This window comes from Eublepharis macularius, chromosome 16, assembly GCF_028583425.1.
Source record: "Eublepharis macularius isolate TG4126 chromosome 16, MPM_Emac_v1.0, whole genome shotgun sequence".
In the NCBI taxonomy this organism is placed as follows: domain Eukaryota; kingdom Metazoa; phylum Chordata; class Lepidosauria; order Squamata; family Eublepharidae; genus Eublepharis; species Eublepharis macularius.
The window spans coordinates 13773222-13789359 of NC_072805.1; the positions used below are offsets into that span (position 1 = coordinate 13773222).

General features: G+C 44.8%; 1 protein-coding gene across 2 annotated transcripts in view; it reads left to right on the forward strand.

The window, feature by feature from the left end:
- Positions 1 to 16138, forward strand: part of GLG1 (golgi glycoprotein 1) — a 93822-nt gene that overhangs the window by 60577 nt on the left and 17107 nt on the right. For both annotated transcript variants that reach the window (XM_055000192.1, XM_055000193.1), the window contains exons 9-17: positions 6712 to 6833; positions 7214 to 7315; positions 7656 to 7809; positions 8575 to 8712; positions 12576 to 12662; positions 14412 to 14474; positions 14712 to 14825; positions 15571 to 15659; positions 15798 to 15915. In XM_055000192.1, coding sequence (XP_054856167.1) covers positions 6712 to 6833; positions 7214 to 7315; positions 7656 to 7809; positions 8575 to 8712; positions 12576 to 12662; positions 14412 to 14474; positions 14712 to 14825; positions 15571 to 15659; positions 15798 to 15915 — 987 coding nt within the window. The remainder of the gene's footprint in view (positions 1 to 6711; positions 6834 to 7213; positions 7316 to 7655; positions 7810 to 8574; positions 8713 to 12575; positions 12663 to 14411; positions 14475 to 14711; positions 14826 to 15570; positions 15660 to 15797; positions 15916 to 16138) is intronic.

The following is a 16138-nucleotide window of genomic DNA, read 5'->3' on the forward strand; positions in this document are numbered from 1 at the left end:
TGCAATGAAGCGTCAGTTGCCGCGCGAGATCATCATCGATTTTTCATCTAAGAGGATCCGGGACACTATCCTATATAATTCATACAATGCGGATTTGGACTTCTTGGGCAACAAAATTAAGATATTGAAAGACGTCCCATTTCTAGTCCGGAAAAGACGTTTTAAGTATAAAAAGTTCGCAGCTCTTCTGAGAGAACGTGGAATAAAGTACAAATGATTATTTCCGGAAGGAATCTGGTTCACCCATAAAGATCAAGCCTTTAAGATATTATCAGAAGATCAACTAAGGGATTTTGAGGACAGGAACCCAGAATTCCAGTGCACCAAGCAAGACGAAAAGGAGAAGTCTGAAGGGGAGGGGGAGGAAACGAGCACTGCGGCTGCAGTTGCGCAGAGAGAACTCCGTCCGGGACCCAGGAGGGGAAGAAAAATTTAACTTGAAATTAAATTGTAATTTGCATTTAGTAAGGTCAACCACTCCATCAATATAATATAAAGCTTTAACTTTTGAATAATGGCAGTATGAAGGGAAAACAGAAATGTAGTGTTTAGTGTTTAGTGTTTGTAGGGTACCTCCCCCTTTTTTCCACCCCTCCCTCCCTCTCTCTTTTTTCTCTCCTCTTTTCTATCCCTTGTGTTATTGTAGTCTTTTGTAGTTACTGTTCTGTAGGGTATGTATGTATGTAGTAGTTGTATGTTAGATATTGAAAATAAAAAATTATATAAAAAAAAAAAAAGGAGATTTTGGAGAGAGTCATCTCTTGCCAACCTCCTGCAGTGCAGTAAAGTGAGACTGGATCCGATCCTGCCAGGAAATGACATCGAAGGTCAGGTGATCATTCCTTACCTCACAGTACTCCTCGTTCTAGAGCCTTAATGAAGGGGGACGTAATAGTGGTAAACAAGCCACCAACTCCTTCTGGACGATCAAGGTCGCCTTTCCAGGGTTCCTGGTCCTCGTGTTCTTCCCAGGAGGGAAGGGGACACACGAAACGCAGGAGTAGCCCATATGTTTACAAAGGGGATAGCCCTTATTCAGGACATCAGCGGCTAATAGATGAGCCACACTACACCCATAGGGAAGGCTCCTATTACTCGGACTGCAGCGTCAGAGCTCGTGACAGATCCCATTCACTAAGGGCCTACTCCTACCCAGGCTGCAGACGGACCCCACAACTATCTGACGTGGACTATGATGAGGCCTTCCGGTACCCAAGGTCCTGTGACACACAGTCTTCAGATTAGCCCGAGGGGGTGATCCGCCTGTCAGAGGAGGCTTCTCCCACGGATGATTTCCGTGCTTATAATGAACTCCTTCAGCAGATGGCAAAGGCTCTGGAGATCGACGTGGCTTCCACGGAACCACGTTCAAAGGACAAAATTTTAAAACACATATTCTGGATCGACTTCCGCAATTACCTTCCCTGTCATCGAGGGTTTCATGGAGCTTCTAACGGAATTAAACCTTAAGCCAGCTTCCACTCTTGCTACTAACAAAAGGGTAGAAAATTTCTATAGAACCAAGGACGACGTGTCCGTTTCTGTCACTGCATCCTCCCCCATCTTCCCTGGTCACTGAGGACATGCAAGCTTAAGCCCAAACAAGAGTCCTTGTCAGTTCCTTCGGACAAGGAGAGCAAGAAGATTGATTCTGTGGGGAGAAAGGTTTACACTTCTGCAGCTTTTGACATCAAGATCACCAATTACGCGGCCATGATGGCCGCTTATCAGTTACTACTATGAAATAAAGTCACCACCTTCATCCCACAGCTTCTTGAGGACCAAAGGGTCTTCCTACGTGTGGTTCAAGAGGAGGCGGTTCGCTAGCCCGCCACCAGATCAACGTGGGCCATAACATGGCAGACACTTCTGCCAGGTCTTTACTTTCAGCCGTTGTCCTTCACAGGTTTGCATGGCTAAGAACCACCGCGTTACCAACAGAGAGCAGAAACAAGGTTGAGGATCTCCCCTTTGAAGGACAAACGTTGTTCTCTGAGAAGACGGATGACTATTTGTCCAAGAAGCGTACAGATAGACCTACAGCACGCTCGTATGGCGTTTTTCTGCAGCAGCAAGCTTCCAACAGGGCTCAGTATAGGTCATTTGCAAGGGGCTGGCAACATCACTTTCACCCTTGCCAGGGGTATGGTTACCATCCTCAGAGATCTTACCAAAGCCCACTATCTTCCTTTCCGAGAAGGAAACAGGGCCATAAAAGTAAACAGGGAGCTCACCCACAACAGTCCAGGGAGCAATCTCACTCCCACAAGCAATTTTGACAATTACAGGGGACTGACCCACTGGGGATAGGCTGACCTTGTTCTTTTCTGAGTGGTGCAATATCACCTTCAATGTTTGGGTTTTAAAATAGTTAAAAATGGTTATAAAGTTGAATTTCTTCAGTTACCTTTCTCCGGCTCCCTAGTTTTTATGCTCAGAGCTCACAACTCGGGGTGCTGGCCAAACTCTCAGCCCTTCTAGAAAAAGGGGTGATAAGGAGGTTACAGATAGTCCTCCTTCTTAGGTTTTTATTCCAATTTGTTTGTGGTAGACAAGAAGGATGGGGGTCTTTGGCCAATTTTGGATCTTTGTGAGTTAAATGAACTTATCAGAGTTCGTAAATTTAAGATGACCACCTTGCAAATGGTCCTAACCTTAATACCCCCACAGTCCTGATTTGTGGTGATAGACTTGAAGGACGCTTATTTTCATGTGTCTATTTTTCAGGAACACAAGAAGTTCCTTCTTTTTACCTATGGTACTCGTATCTTCCAGTACTGGGTCCTGCCTTTCGAGTTGTTTGCAGCCCCGAGAGTTTTCACTAAGTGTATGGTGGTAGTCATCGCCTTCCTAAGGGTACAGGGCTGCTGTATTTTCTCTTATTTAGATGATTGGCTGATTGTGGGGCATTCAGCTACTGATGTGGACAGGCAAATTTCGATTATGCTATCCACTTGTCTCAAGCTAGGCTTTTTTGTCAATTAGAGGAAATCTAAGCTTTGTCCTGCAAGAGTTACCCAGTTTATAGGGGCCATCATTGATGGTTTTCGAGATGCGGGATTCTTGCCCCCAGAGAGAGCAAGACTCATCCAGGTTTTACTAGGCTACATGGCCTCGACCACGGCTGTGGTGCCTTTGGTACGACTGCGGATGCGTCCATTACAACTCTGGTTTACCTCCATCTTTTTTCCTGAGAGGGACTCTCAGAGTAGCAAGTTTAGTATTCCACGGGGGGGCGGGTCCTTCTAACCCTTGATTGGTGGATGGATGATTCCAACCTTTATAAGGGTATTAATTTTGGGTATAGACAACCTGACATCTCTGTTACTACAGATGCGTTCAATTTAGGTTTGGGTGCTTATTGTGAAGGGTCTTATGCACATGGAATGTGGGACGATTCTGAGTGCCAGGAGCATATTAACCTACTAGAACTGAGAGCAGTGTCCCATGCGTTGGTTTCCTTTGCAGATATCATAAGGAACAAGACCGTCTAGATTTTGACAGACAATATAGCCGCTATGTTCTATATAAACAAACGGAGGCACAGCGTCTGTCACTCTGTGCAGAGAGGTTATGAAAATCCGGAAATGGGCTATAGACCATTCGGTGTGGCTGCAAGCAGTTCATATTCCGGGTGTAGACAACACAGTGGTGGACCACCTCAGCAGGTTGCAGGGGGCAATCACGAATGGTCCATTCGAGACGAGGATTTACATCCTGTCTTCACCGAATGAAGTTTTCCTGATATAGACCTTTTTGCCTCAGAGGAAAACTGCAAGACTCCTCGTTAATTGTTCAAGAGGAGGAGTTGGCCACGAGTCTCTTGGGGACGCGTTTCAACTCAAGTGGTTGGATCACCTCTTCTACATGTTTCCTCCGTTCCCTCTTCTAGCCAGGGGCCTCAGCAAGGTTCAGGCGGACAAGATGCCAGCCATCCTCATAACCCCGTACTGGCCACGGCAACCTTGGTTTCACACCCTCTTGAGGTTGCAGACTCAGGTGTACCAGTTTCCAATATGGCCGGATCTACTGTCGTGGAAAGGGGTTTTCCACCACAAGACAGACAAACTCAGACTGACGGCCTGGCTAATCCTTCAGGACAGGCCTTCTCTGAAGGAGTAACTCATGTCCTGGAGAATGCGAGATGTTTGTTTACATGCCAATCTTATTCACTGAAGTGACAAAAATTTACTAGGTGGTGTCAGCAGAGAGACTTAGATCCCCTAGTTTCTTCCCTGTCTGAAGTTTTGGATTTCCTTTGGGAACTCAAGCAAGGGAGTTTATCCAACTTATCTATCAAGGTGTATTTGGCAGCTATTTCCGCCTTTCATCCCCCTGTAGATAGAAAGACTTTTTTTGGCATTATACATCTAAATTATTTTTGAAGGGATTGAACAATTTGTTTCCCCCTGTCAAGTCCCTGGTCCCTCAGTGGTCATTACCCTTGGTGTTGACTAGGCTAATATCCAAACCTTTAGCCACTTGCCCTCTACGTTTTCTCTCTATGAAAGTGGCATTCCTAGTGGCCGTTACATCAGCCAGGCAGGTGGGTGAGTTGGCTGCTCTGTGCTGTGGCCTCCTTTCTTGAAGGTTCACACAGAGAAGGCAGTCTTGCGGACTAAGATAGATTTTGTTTTGCCTAAAGTGGTCTCAAAATTTCACCTTTCCCAAGAAATTTCCTTGCCAGTCTTTTTTCGCAACCAGACCACGGAGGCTGAAAGAGCCCTTCACACACTAGATGTGCGTAGGGCTATCCTGTTCTACCAAGATCGGGTAAAACCCTCTAGGGTGGACTCAAACTTCTTTGTGTGTTTCTGGGGTCAAAAGAAAGGGAAAAGGCTAGCCCACAGACTTTGGCCTGTTGGGTGGTTCAGGCAATTCTATTGTGTTATAAAACAACAGACTTAGTCCCAGGCATCTTTGGCAGCCCTCCTGAAAGTGTCCCGATCCAAGACATCTGCAGAGCGGCAACACGGGCCTCAGCGGACACGTTTGTCAAGCACTATGCCTTGGACGTCCTAGACAGGAAAGAAACGGCAGTGGGCACAGCAGTCCTGCAATGGATCTTCCTGTGACAATACATCACTACCTCCACCCAAGTATTTAAGCTTTATAATCCCCCATGTGGGACTGCACAGGAAGACCGTAGATGAAAAACTGTGTTGCACTTACCTGTAGCTGTTGTTCATCTAGGTCCTCCATGCAGGCACACATACTCTCCCTCCTTCCCCGCTAACACTCTTGATACTTACCTCAGGGTACGGCGGCGAAAAAGGACTGAGGGTACTGCGGGGATGCCCCGCCTCTTAGAGGCCGTTTTCGGCGGGAAAAGTGGCCACATATGCGCGATGAGAGGTGAGGGCGCCCCCTAATGGTATTGAGCCATAGAAATCTCCGAAGTCAGCTTGCCTGCGCGTGCGCAGTCCCATGTGTGCCTGCACGGAAGACGTAGATGAACAACAGCTACAGGTAAGTGCAACACTGTTTTTATCCTCCATTGCCTCATCCAGCCCTTACCTGCTCATGAAAGAGCCCTTGGGTTTGCCTCCTTTGTTCTGCGGTTGCCTTTCCAAAGTTGGACTTGTATGGTGTCACTTGCACTACCCAAGTCAGTCTTCAGAGTAGTCTGTGCCTCTTGGAAAGCTGCTGTACCATATTTTTAGGAACTCTTATTAACTGTGTTGCCTCCTTTCTATCCAGTTCCGTTCACACCTCCTTCCCTTCAAGCGGGAAGTATTAGGAATATGTCCTTAATGTGCATACCTGTCAACAGACTGTCCCAGTTCAGAGCTAGGGCCTGTTGAAGGGAAGATGCCTCTGAATGGCAGGATGGCATGACTTGACCTTGTGTCCCTACGAGAGGCTCTGTGTTGGAGAGGCTTCTGTTGCAGAGGAAGAGCCTCTGCTTATTACAGAGGAACAACTTCTTTCTGCTGGCTTGGCTCTCTTGCATTCTAGACCCCCAGAGAAGGGAGGGGATACTATAATTCCCTGAGTGGCAAAAGAGCTCCTAACTCTGCCATCTGGCTTGTTGGATGCTCCAGAGGTGGGATTGCAAAGTGGTTGGATCCCACTATGTTGTAAATGGCTAGCCTGGCACGTCACCTGGCTCTGTCAAACCTTGCAGTTTCCAGGTACTAGCGAAGTGGCAATACTCCTAATGAAAAGTTGGTTCTGAGTCCTGTACAAGGGAGAAGGAACCTCTGTCTTCAGAGGCAGTCGGTCCCTGAAACCCAGGGCTAGGAGGCATCATCAGGCCTTGGCCTCCACTGCCTCCTTGGCGGTCTTCCACTGGTAAAGCAGGATGATGGACTAGATGGATCACTAGTCTGATTGAGCAGGGATCTTCTTACATTGTTAGAATGCCTTTAGTTGGCATGACAGTTATTTGCTATTAACTGGGTTTGGGCTTGAAAGAGAAATCAGTTTATCAAAGTCTTGGTACTTCCTAGCAAAATGTTACACCTCTGTTTTGGTGGCAGAGACAAAGCTCTGTGGGAATGTATGAGAAACATTCTCCTTCTGGAAAGGCACTCGATGCAACTAAACGTCAGGATAGAGATAAACTTGTAGTTACGCCTGTAACAGAATCCAGGATTATTACCACTGCCACCACCATCATTACTATTACTATTATTACTATTTTTATTACTACTACTACTACTACTAAATATTATTATTATTATCTCCCCATCTTCTTTCCTCCTCCAGCTTCAAACTCTAATCCAGGAGGCTGACCCTGGTGCCGATTACCGCATCGACCGCGCTTTGAACGAGGCTTGTGAATCCGTGATACAAACCGCCTGCAAACACATCCGTGCAGGAGACCCCATGTAGGTGATGGAGCTGCCTGCAGAGTGCTGTGTTTCTTGCTGTGGCTCATTGCTTGCATCTCTCTGGTCAGAAACATGGGAGGAGGATTGGAGGGATGGGCTCAGCATATGGAAGGATTTGATTTGGGTATATGGCTGGGGTTTTTTTTGTCATGCATCTTTGCCCTCGGTCTTTTGAGTGAGTGGTGGGGAAACCTGGGCAAGAGGTTAGTGCTTTCTGTATGCAAAATCATGCTGATTTTGCAACGTTCTGTCATTCCTTTTTTAGACTGTTCTCTCCTCCAGTGAGAGAGGCTGGTTGGTGCAGCGGCAGTGTTGGAAGCTTCCCGTGTTCTAAACACTGCATCGCTCAGTCTCTAACTCTCCTGCATCTCCCTTAGGATTCTGTCTTGCCTCATGGAGCACCTGTACACGGAGAAGATGGTGGAGGATTGTGAGCACAGGCTCCTGGAGCTCCAGTATTTTATCTCACGGGACTGGAAGTGAGTGCTGGGCTTGGAAGGGGGGAAGGGGCCCTTGCAGGCATTGTGGTGGTGACTCAGCTGACCATAGGGATATAGTTGGAGCGAAGAGTACCTGAACCCTTGAGTGAGTCCGCAGGCTGCAGCTATTAACAGGGACTTTATTTCAGACTTGAGAAAGTCTAGGAGGGGTGCTTGAAATGTGTCTGATTGCCCGCTTCTTATTTTTCACTTCTGGTTTTGACACATTTTAGGGTTGAAATAGTATATTCAAGGGAGGAGGAGATGTCTTTGATAGCAGGAAAAGAGCAACCCGGAACCAGGTGGTGATTCCAAGGATGTCTCAATTTGTTTTAAATAGATTGGATCCCGTCCTCTACCGCAAGTGCCAGGGAGATGCGTCTCGACTTTGTCACACGCACGGCTGGAACGAAACAAGTGAGATGATTCCTCCTGGGGCCATCTTCTCTTGCCTGTACAGACATGCCTACCGCACTGAGGAGCAGGGGAGAAGGGTAGGGGCACCAGCCAGCTGTTTGGGCAGCTGTTCTTTTTCATCAAAGGATGAATGTGACTGGTCATGGGTTTATCTCTGAAGGGTAGACCTTGGACATTGACAAAGGTATAGAGGAACTGAGCAGGTGACAATGGAATAAGCAGAGATGAGAGCTGTTTCCACAGTCTACTTTATGCTCCAACCAACCTATGTGTGAGGTTGCATTTACCCACAAGTGCGCATGTGATGCAACCTTTGCATTTTGGGGCAGGATGAGAGGTTTGGCCAGTGTGCTGAGGTGGTTAAAGTGTCTAGGATCGGGGAGACCCAAGTTCGAATCCCTACTGTCATGAAAGCTTGGACCAGTCACACACACGGCCTGACAGCACTGTTGTGAGTATAAAATGGAAGAGACGAGAATGATGGAAATTGCTTTGGGTCCCCCAGATCTTAGTTTTGACGCTCTAACCACTGTGGCACACTGGTGGTGTATTTATGGTGCAGGTATGTCTCACTATCAACTTACTTTAAGCAAGATGCCAAATGTGTTCTTTGATTAAATGCTTTAAAACGAATGTGAGGAGGGGCAGGGAGAGTCAAAATTGCACAGTTGGTCAGAATCAAGGATACAGCTCCAGAGTTTGGTGGGCGATGGCTAAGAATAGCATCAAGGAATTGCTGGCCAGTACTGTCTGAAAAGAGGTTGGGGGGAATCATCCCCTCCCATATCTGAGCTGTTGGGTTTCTTCATCTGGAACAAATCTGCACACTTGGTTTTTGGCAGCTGTCCCGTGAATGCAGAGCAGAAGTACAGCGGATTCTGCACCAGCGTGCCATGGATGTGAAACTGGACCCAGCGCTCCAGGACAAGTGCATGATAGATCTGGGGAAGTGGTGCAGTGAGAAAACAGAGACAGGACAGGTATCCCAGGCATTTGTTTTTGAATTCACTTTGTGAGGAAAGAGTGGGGAGGCCCGTTTGTCTGCAAATATCATCCACTGTGTGCTGAAATATAAAGGCAGAAGGGACCTGAAGGGTGTCAGGGTCATGGCCCCTGCCATACGCTGGGGGTTTGGGGTTCACTGGTGTGCTGCAGGCCTGATTTTCTTTGGGAGTGCTATTAGGATCTTTGACATACTTTGGGAGTGCTGGAAATGCAGCTTGAGAAGCTGTGAGACTCTAAGAAGGAATGCAGTTATCAGCATGGCCAAGGATTTTTAATCATAACAATTCTACTTTCTCTCACTGTACTTTCTTTCTTTGCATAGATGGGAACCTAGCAAAAAGGGGGGTTTAGTGGGTAGTCCCTGAAGGGGTGAGAAGTGCCTGAAGAATTTAATGCTTAACAGGGAGAGGGGACAGCCATTTCTATCAAGAAGGTTCTTCTGTACTGAACTCTTAGGTTATTAAAAGCTTTAACTCGTGCATCTTTGGACTCATGCAGTGAAGTTATTTGAGATCTAAGCTGGCAGTTTCTGACAAAGGGTCATCTAGTCTAGCCCCCGCTATTGTGTGTTATCTTTTTTGTTAATTTGTCATTTTCTTTATATAAAACTCTTAATAAAAAAATGCCCGAGCTCAGTTTTGAAGCTCTTGGATATCATAAACCCTGTATGTCTGTTATAAGCAATGAATGTCAGCAGTAGGATTTTTTGTTGTTGCTTATATTGCTTTCTTTACTAAACTTTTGGTTAAGTTTATTTTCAAGCCTAGGACAAAGAAGTTCTGCCTCTCTCCCTCTTCCCCTTTGTCAGAGAGTCGATTACTAAAATTAGGAATGTCCTTTGAGTTGGAGGACATTTCAGCCTCCTAGGATACTTGATTTTTAATCTCCAAGTCCCCCATTCTTTGACAGAAGAACTTAAGAAGGAGAATTGGGATCAGGGTGGATTTGATTTAAATCAAATTGATTTAAATCGCTCATCAGTAAGACTTGATTTAAGTCATGGTTTTTTACATAAAGACTCATTCTTGCTGGATTGTTACAACCTCAGTATGTGCAACCCAGATTAAGGTTTCATTTTTGGAACAGTAACTTCTCAGCTTAGTTTTACAGTTATAACAGAAAACTAATGGTTGTTTGGCTATTTACCAGTTGAAATAGCTAATTATGGACAACTTTTCCACAGTACTTTATTGGAAGGAGAAAAATAATTGTTAATAATAATGACAGCCATTTAAAGTGTTTTATTTAACTAAAACAATAACATTATATAGCATATATGTTCTTGTATTTGATTAAGCATCCATGTTTGTTAACTAATGCAGTTAAACAAAAATATTCCCAAACTGGATATCTTTTATGGACTGCTGCGATTATAGGTTTTCCCTTCAGGGGAGAGAATAATTTTACAAATCTCAGGCTACACTCAAATATCTCAAGACTTCTGGAGTATCCTGCTCAAAAAGTTTCACTTTCATTTGTGCTGCTTGCCCCTCTCTCTTCTCACTTAGCTCTTAATGTCTCTGTATCCAGATCTGTTCCACCCCAAACAATCTTCTTTTCATTGAACTTCCTGAAACTTCGCACTTAAGAGGTAAAGGGTTGATTCTGTGAACGTAGATATGCAGAGGAACTATAGAGTTGAGATCTCTTTCTCTACTCTATATGTTTATTTTAAAACATTTTTGCTGTTAAGAAGAGGCACATTATCGCTGCAGACAAAAATTCACAGTTTTGAGAACTGTAAAACCACACATCTGTGATGGTATCATCTAGATAGAAACATTTCCTAAAATAATCTTACATAAATCTCAGATGTTTATCTGAGAGAGCATGACATTGAGGCCCTAATGAATGAATTAATGGAATTCATTTACAAAAATGTTTAAACAGTGCATGAATATACAGTCTGATACTACATAATTAAAAATTAATCCTTATTTCATGATAAAAAGCCTTTGGGCTATGAAGTACCTTAAATAGAAAACTATAGATAATTTTTTTATCAAAAAGCATTTTATCAATCAAAATCTGATTTAAATTTTAAAAAAATCTGATTTAAATTAAAAAATCCAATTTTTAAAAAAACATTGATTGTTATCCACCCTGATTGAGTTGTATTAACAGGTTTCACATTACTCCCCTTCTCTCCACTGAGATGTAATTAAGATAATGAGATAAAAATCTCACTTTAACAAAACCTGAGACTCACCTGTTATAGGTGTTTAGCTTTACTAATGAGTGGTCTTTATATTTTTCCTGATCAGCTTTGAATTTTATATCATTACACTGCACGTGTGCCTCCTGCATTTCATTGCCCCGGTCCCTGTTTATTTTTTTTCATAAAAGTTATGACTGTGTAATAAGGATCCCCTTGTGGCATCTGAAGAAGCGGTGTCCTGTCCATCAAAGCTTGTGCTGGGATACAGTTTTGTTAGTCGTGTAGCTCTTTGAAGACTACTTATATTTCCTTAGTCAGAACATAAAAACCTTAGTCAAAACATAAAAAAAGGTTTCCAGTTCTGAAAAACACCAGGCTAACAAAACACTCTATACCCGACAATAGCCCTGCAGAGAAGATTAGCACATCAAGCACCAATCCATATGCAAAAGAACCTCCTCAGGATACAGTGAAGCCTCCCTCCATTAGCATTCCACACCCTGGGAAACTCTTACAGGATGACTCAGCTCAACCCCACCCCTCCTGAGTAGATATAAATGACCTGCCAACATCTTTTCCATAGTGTGACACTGAGAGATCTCTGTCTTTTGGTGCTACACCTCTGAAGATGCCAGCCACAGCTGCTGGCGAAACGTCAGGAACTACAATGCCAAGACCACGGCAATACAGCCCGGAAAATCCATAACATACAGCCCGGAAAATCCAACAACCATCATAAAAACCTTCTTAGTTTAACCTTGAATATGTGTTAAGGCTCCAGGGAAGAACGTCCTTTTCCTGCCATCCCTGGATATGACTGAGTTCCTCACCTGAGCCCGTCCAGCTGCTTGGTGTGAAATGAACTTCTAGTATCTTTCTCCTCATGACTGGAAGTCCCAAATCTTTTTCTCACATTGACTCAAAAGACCTGCTTACTAGTCAGTCACTCTCTGCTGCTTTGGTTTCTCCTGTTAAGATGCAACATGTTAACGAAATACTTGTCTCTTGTATGGGAAAGCAGAACAAATTAACTGTAAGCTTCTTTTTTTGACTTTTTTAAAAAAAATCTGACAATTACAAAAAGTAGACTTCCTTTTGGTTTTGAAATTTTGCTCTGTATGCACAATTTGAACTTACTTTGTAGCCATTTAATCTGTATGTGTGTTGGAAGAGAATCTAGCGATTTTTTCCCCAGTGACTTGTTAATTTATTCCTATCTGGAGAAAGTATGGTTTCAGATGGGTAGCGGTATTGGCCTGCAGTACAACAGCAAGATTTGAGTCTACTAGCACCTCGAAGACCAACAAGATTTTCACGATATAAGCTTTCGAGAGCCAAAGCTCCCTTTGTTAGATATGAGTAGTAAACTGACAAAGAGAGCGTTGACTGTCGAAAGCTTACACCCTGAAAATGTCGTTGGTCTTCAAGATAGTGACTGTCTGGCAGAGGGTTGCATTGGGTGATGAAAGCTGCCAGAATCCACAGCAGAGGTTCGATAGGGGCAGGCAGCTTTGACAGCCTTACTGTTTGGAAAAGCAAACTACATTGGAGGCTATGATGTGTTCAGGGAGGAAGGAGGGGGTTCGTTCAGCCAGGGGATTCTCAAGGGAGCCTTGAAAAGAACCATTTCCCCAACACTGCTGTATATTGGGCTGTGATCATTTGTGTGTCCTGTTTTAGGAACTTGAGTGCCTCCAGGACCATCTAGATGATTTGGTGGCTGATTGTAAAGACATTGTTGGAAACCTTACAGAACTGGAATCCGAGGTAAATGAGTTTGGGCTTGAATTCAAAGAAAAGCTCTAACTTTATGGCAGTTCCATTTGCACTCTGTGATTGATTGCCCAACCGTTGTAATGTGAATGACAATGTATTTGTTTTGTTTTTTAATCTGTCCTGTTTTTCCATCACACTGATGCCCAAGGCGTTCTAACCATTAAAGGAAGAAGGGGGATGTCTAGACCAGCCTTAAAACCTACATGGTTCGCCTGCCCGTGTAACTTTGGTTCAAGAGTATAAGTTTCCACAGGCCCAGTTTTGGCCTGGTCCCTGAGAAAGAATGAAGGGGCCTCTTATTTATCTACACCTGCAGCTTGTTGTTCTCAAGGGAAGATGTCCTTGGGTGGAGTATCAGCTCCAGCCACCCTCCCCGGTTTCTCATGCTAGCAACGCTGTTATCTAAGTGGGCCCTGATTGACTGACAGCTCTTGAAAAGATGGCTCCTTACAGCATTGTGAATCCAATCTGATGCTCTCTATTGAGAGCCATTCTGCCAGCATGTGAGAGAGGCTCTTTGCTCCATGCCAGATACTATGATGACCAGAACTGCCTGGCATGGTTTGGACTTTCTGTTTGAGTATGAGCAACGCCTGGAAGCTATTTCAGATAATGCAAGTTAGCAAGCATTTTAATGTCTATAGTCAGTTAGTCCTAGGTAGCATAGACAAGCTGTTGTTATTTTCATTTGCCTTTTTGCTCTGTGCTTTAATAGAGTGCTTCCGATCCTGCATACATTCTTCCTAATCTGAATTTAATAAGCAAAATATATTTTACTTCTGGTGTCAAGAGTTACTGACTGAATGTGTACCTGTACTCCCAGAAATGAACCCAGAGGCTGAAAAGTCTCAAATTTAAGGACCAGATTTCCCACAAAGCTGCTAGGGGTCTCAAGTGGCTGTCGCTGTTGGTTCAGCACGTGGGAATGTTGGCCAGGGCTCTTGAGGTCTAGACTGGGGAGGGCCAGACTTTAATTGGCTGTCCAGAAAGTAGCTTGAGCCCAATATCTCCAGGTATATATTGGGAAGGATGTACAGGCAAGTAAATGAATACCTGCTCCTTATACTTTGCAGAAAGTATATTCTGGCTTTTGTTGTTGCTCAAATGTAAAATCACAGTGTTTTTTTAAAAAAAAACACCCAAACCAATCTGAAAATATAAAGTAATACTGTTCAGTGACGTGAAAACAGTAAAACGAACAAGGATCCAGAAGACATAGATTAAAACCCACCAAAATATTTAAGACATAATAGATCTTGCCTGGTGGTGTTTGGTGGAAACCATGCTGGGTGGCTAGGCAGATAGCTGTGGAGGGTATTTCGCAGATAAGATGCCAGAGCAGAGGTCGCCACAATGTTGGTAGCCGTTCACTTCACGGCAGATGCTTTCTGCAGCAAATGGGATGGTTTTGTTTGGCTATGTGAGGGCCGTGTCTTTAATTGCAAGCATTACTTCCTGAAATCTTGTGGTTTTCATGCAAATGTGTTTGGCTTGTGGCAGACATATTAGGCCTTAAGATTTAAGGGATATTGCTTCTGAGGACTCATATTCGAGTATGGGAACTGTTTTTCTTACAGGAGGCTGTCCTGTATCTAGAGAATTTTAGCATCCAGTAGGGCTCTTGGCTGTTTATTGTACTGTAAAGTTTGGACCACTGTATAGACTTTGAAAGACCTTGTCAGGCTGAAAGAATAAGTGTGACCACAGGGACTAAACACATACTACTGACTTCTCTGGCAGGATATCCAGATTGAAGCTTTGCTGATGCGTGCATGTGAGCCAATCATCCAGACCTTCTGCCACGTAAGTGAACCCCATGTTTATTCGTACCACGCTTTGAAAGCAAAAAGGGATTTGCAGTCTAGTTTTCCAGTACTAGCATGGGCCAACCAAATAGTTATGGGTGAGGAAATGAGCATTGTGTGCATGCTGCCATACTGTGGTATCTCAGAATGTGGTGATGGGAATTCAGCCTCTGCGTTTGTTTGTTGAAAAGGCAAGATTCTGTCTTCTTTCTCTCCTCCCCAATCCCACATTCAGGAAGTGGCAGACAACCAGATTGACTCAGGGGACCTCATGGAGTGCCTAATTCAGAACAAACATCAGAAGGAGATGAATGAGAAGTGTGCAGTGGGCGTCACGCACTTCCAGCTGGTGAGTGTGCCAGCCTTGCCAGCAGTTCTTAGCTTGACCCAGACTGGGAGTCTGTAACAGTTGAGGCCAGTTTCTGGGAACCAAACTTCCAAGGCTTGTTCCCACCTCCGTCTGCTCATGTGGCTCATTTGCTCCTAATAAACTCCCTTATTTGCAGTTTGCACCCTTGAATTACATCGCAACCACTTCTTCCTAGGCTTTGATCTTTCCAGTTTGCGTGACAGCTGGAGCAGCTGGTTTCCCCTGCACATGGGTTTTATATTCTAGCCCAGGGGTTCCCAACCCCTTTTGAGCCTGTGGGCTCCTTCAGAATTCTGACGCAGGGTGATGGGCACAGCCACAAAGTGACTGCTGAAGCAGGCGGCGCTATGCACCCATCCAGAGGAAGTCCCAAGTGCAGGGGAGAAGAGGGGTAATTTTAAAAATACATGGTGAAGGAGGAGAGTGATTTGACTGCTGCCAAATCAATGTCAGAAGTCATGCTAGGCAAGAGCCCCATTTGGCCCCACTTACTTTCTGAAACACTTGGTGGGCGCTAGGTGAGATGTTGGGTGCCATCGCGCCCACGGGCACCACTTTGGGGACCCCTAGCCCCTTCCTAGAATTTGGGCAGAAGCTGAGGCGGGGTGAATGAGAGAGAGCCCCCGGGGCTACGTAATCAGCCATTGCTGTGCTTTGTGAATGACTTCTGGTGTGTGACCTTGAAAAGAGTTCTCTCTTAACTTTTTCTGATCCTCCTCCTCAGCTTCAGATGAAGGATTTCAGATTCTCTTACAAATTTAAAATGGCCTGCAAAGAGGATGTACTGAAGCTTTGCGCCAACATCAAGAAGAAGTACGTAAAGAACTGACTCCCGAGGGGGCGGGGTGGGCATAACTAGAGGAACTGCTGTGTTTTGGATCTGGCCAGAGCCAAGAGGTTTGGCCTCCGATTCAGACTGAAGCGGTAACACTTTTCCTTCTCCCCTTTCAGGGTGGATGTGGTCATCTGCCTGAGCACCACTGTGCGCAATGACACCCTGCAGGATGGAAAGGAGCATCGGGTCTCGGTGAAGTGCCGCAAGCAGCTACGTGTTGAAGAACTGGAAATGGTAAATGGCTGCTTGTTGACCTGAGAGCCTTGCGAAAGCTTTCTTGGTGCAACTAACCTGTGTGCCCATCAGAATGCTAGGATGCCTCCAGGAGCTGGCTTGTTGCTGTTTAGCTTACACCTTCCTCCCTGTGTTCTGAATCTGGCTTGCCTTATATGTCTGTTCACATCTTGGTTTTTACCGGACCAAGGCTGACCTCAGTACTGGGAGTTCGAGGAATTTA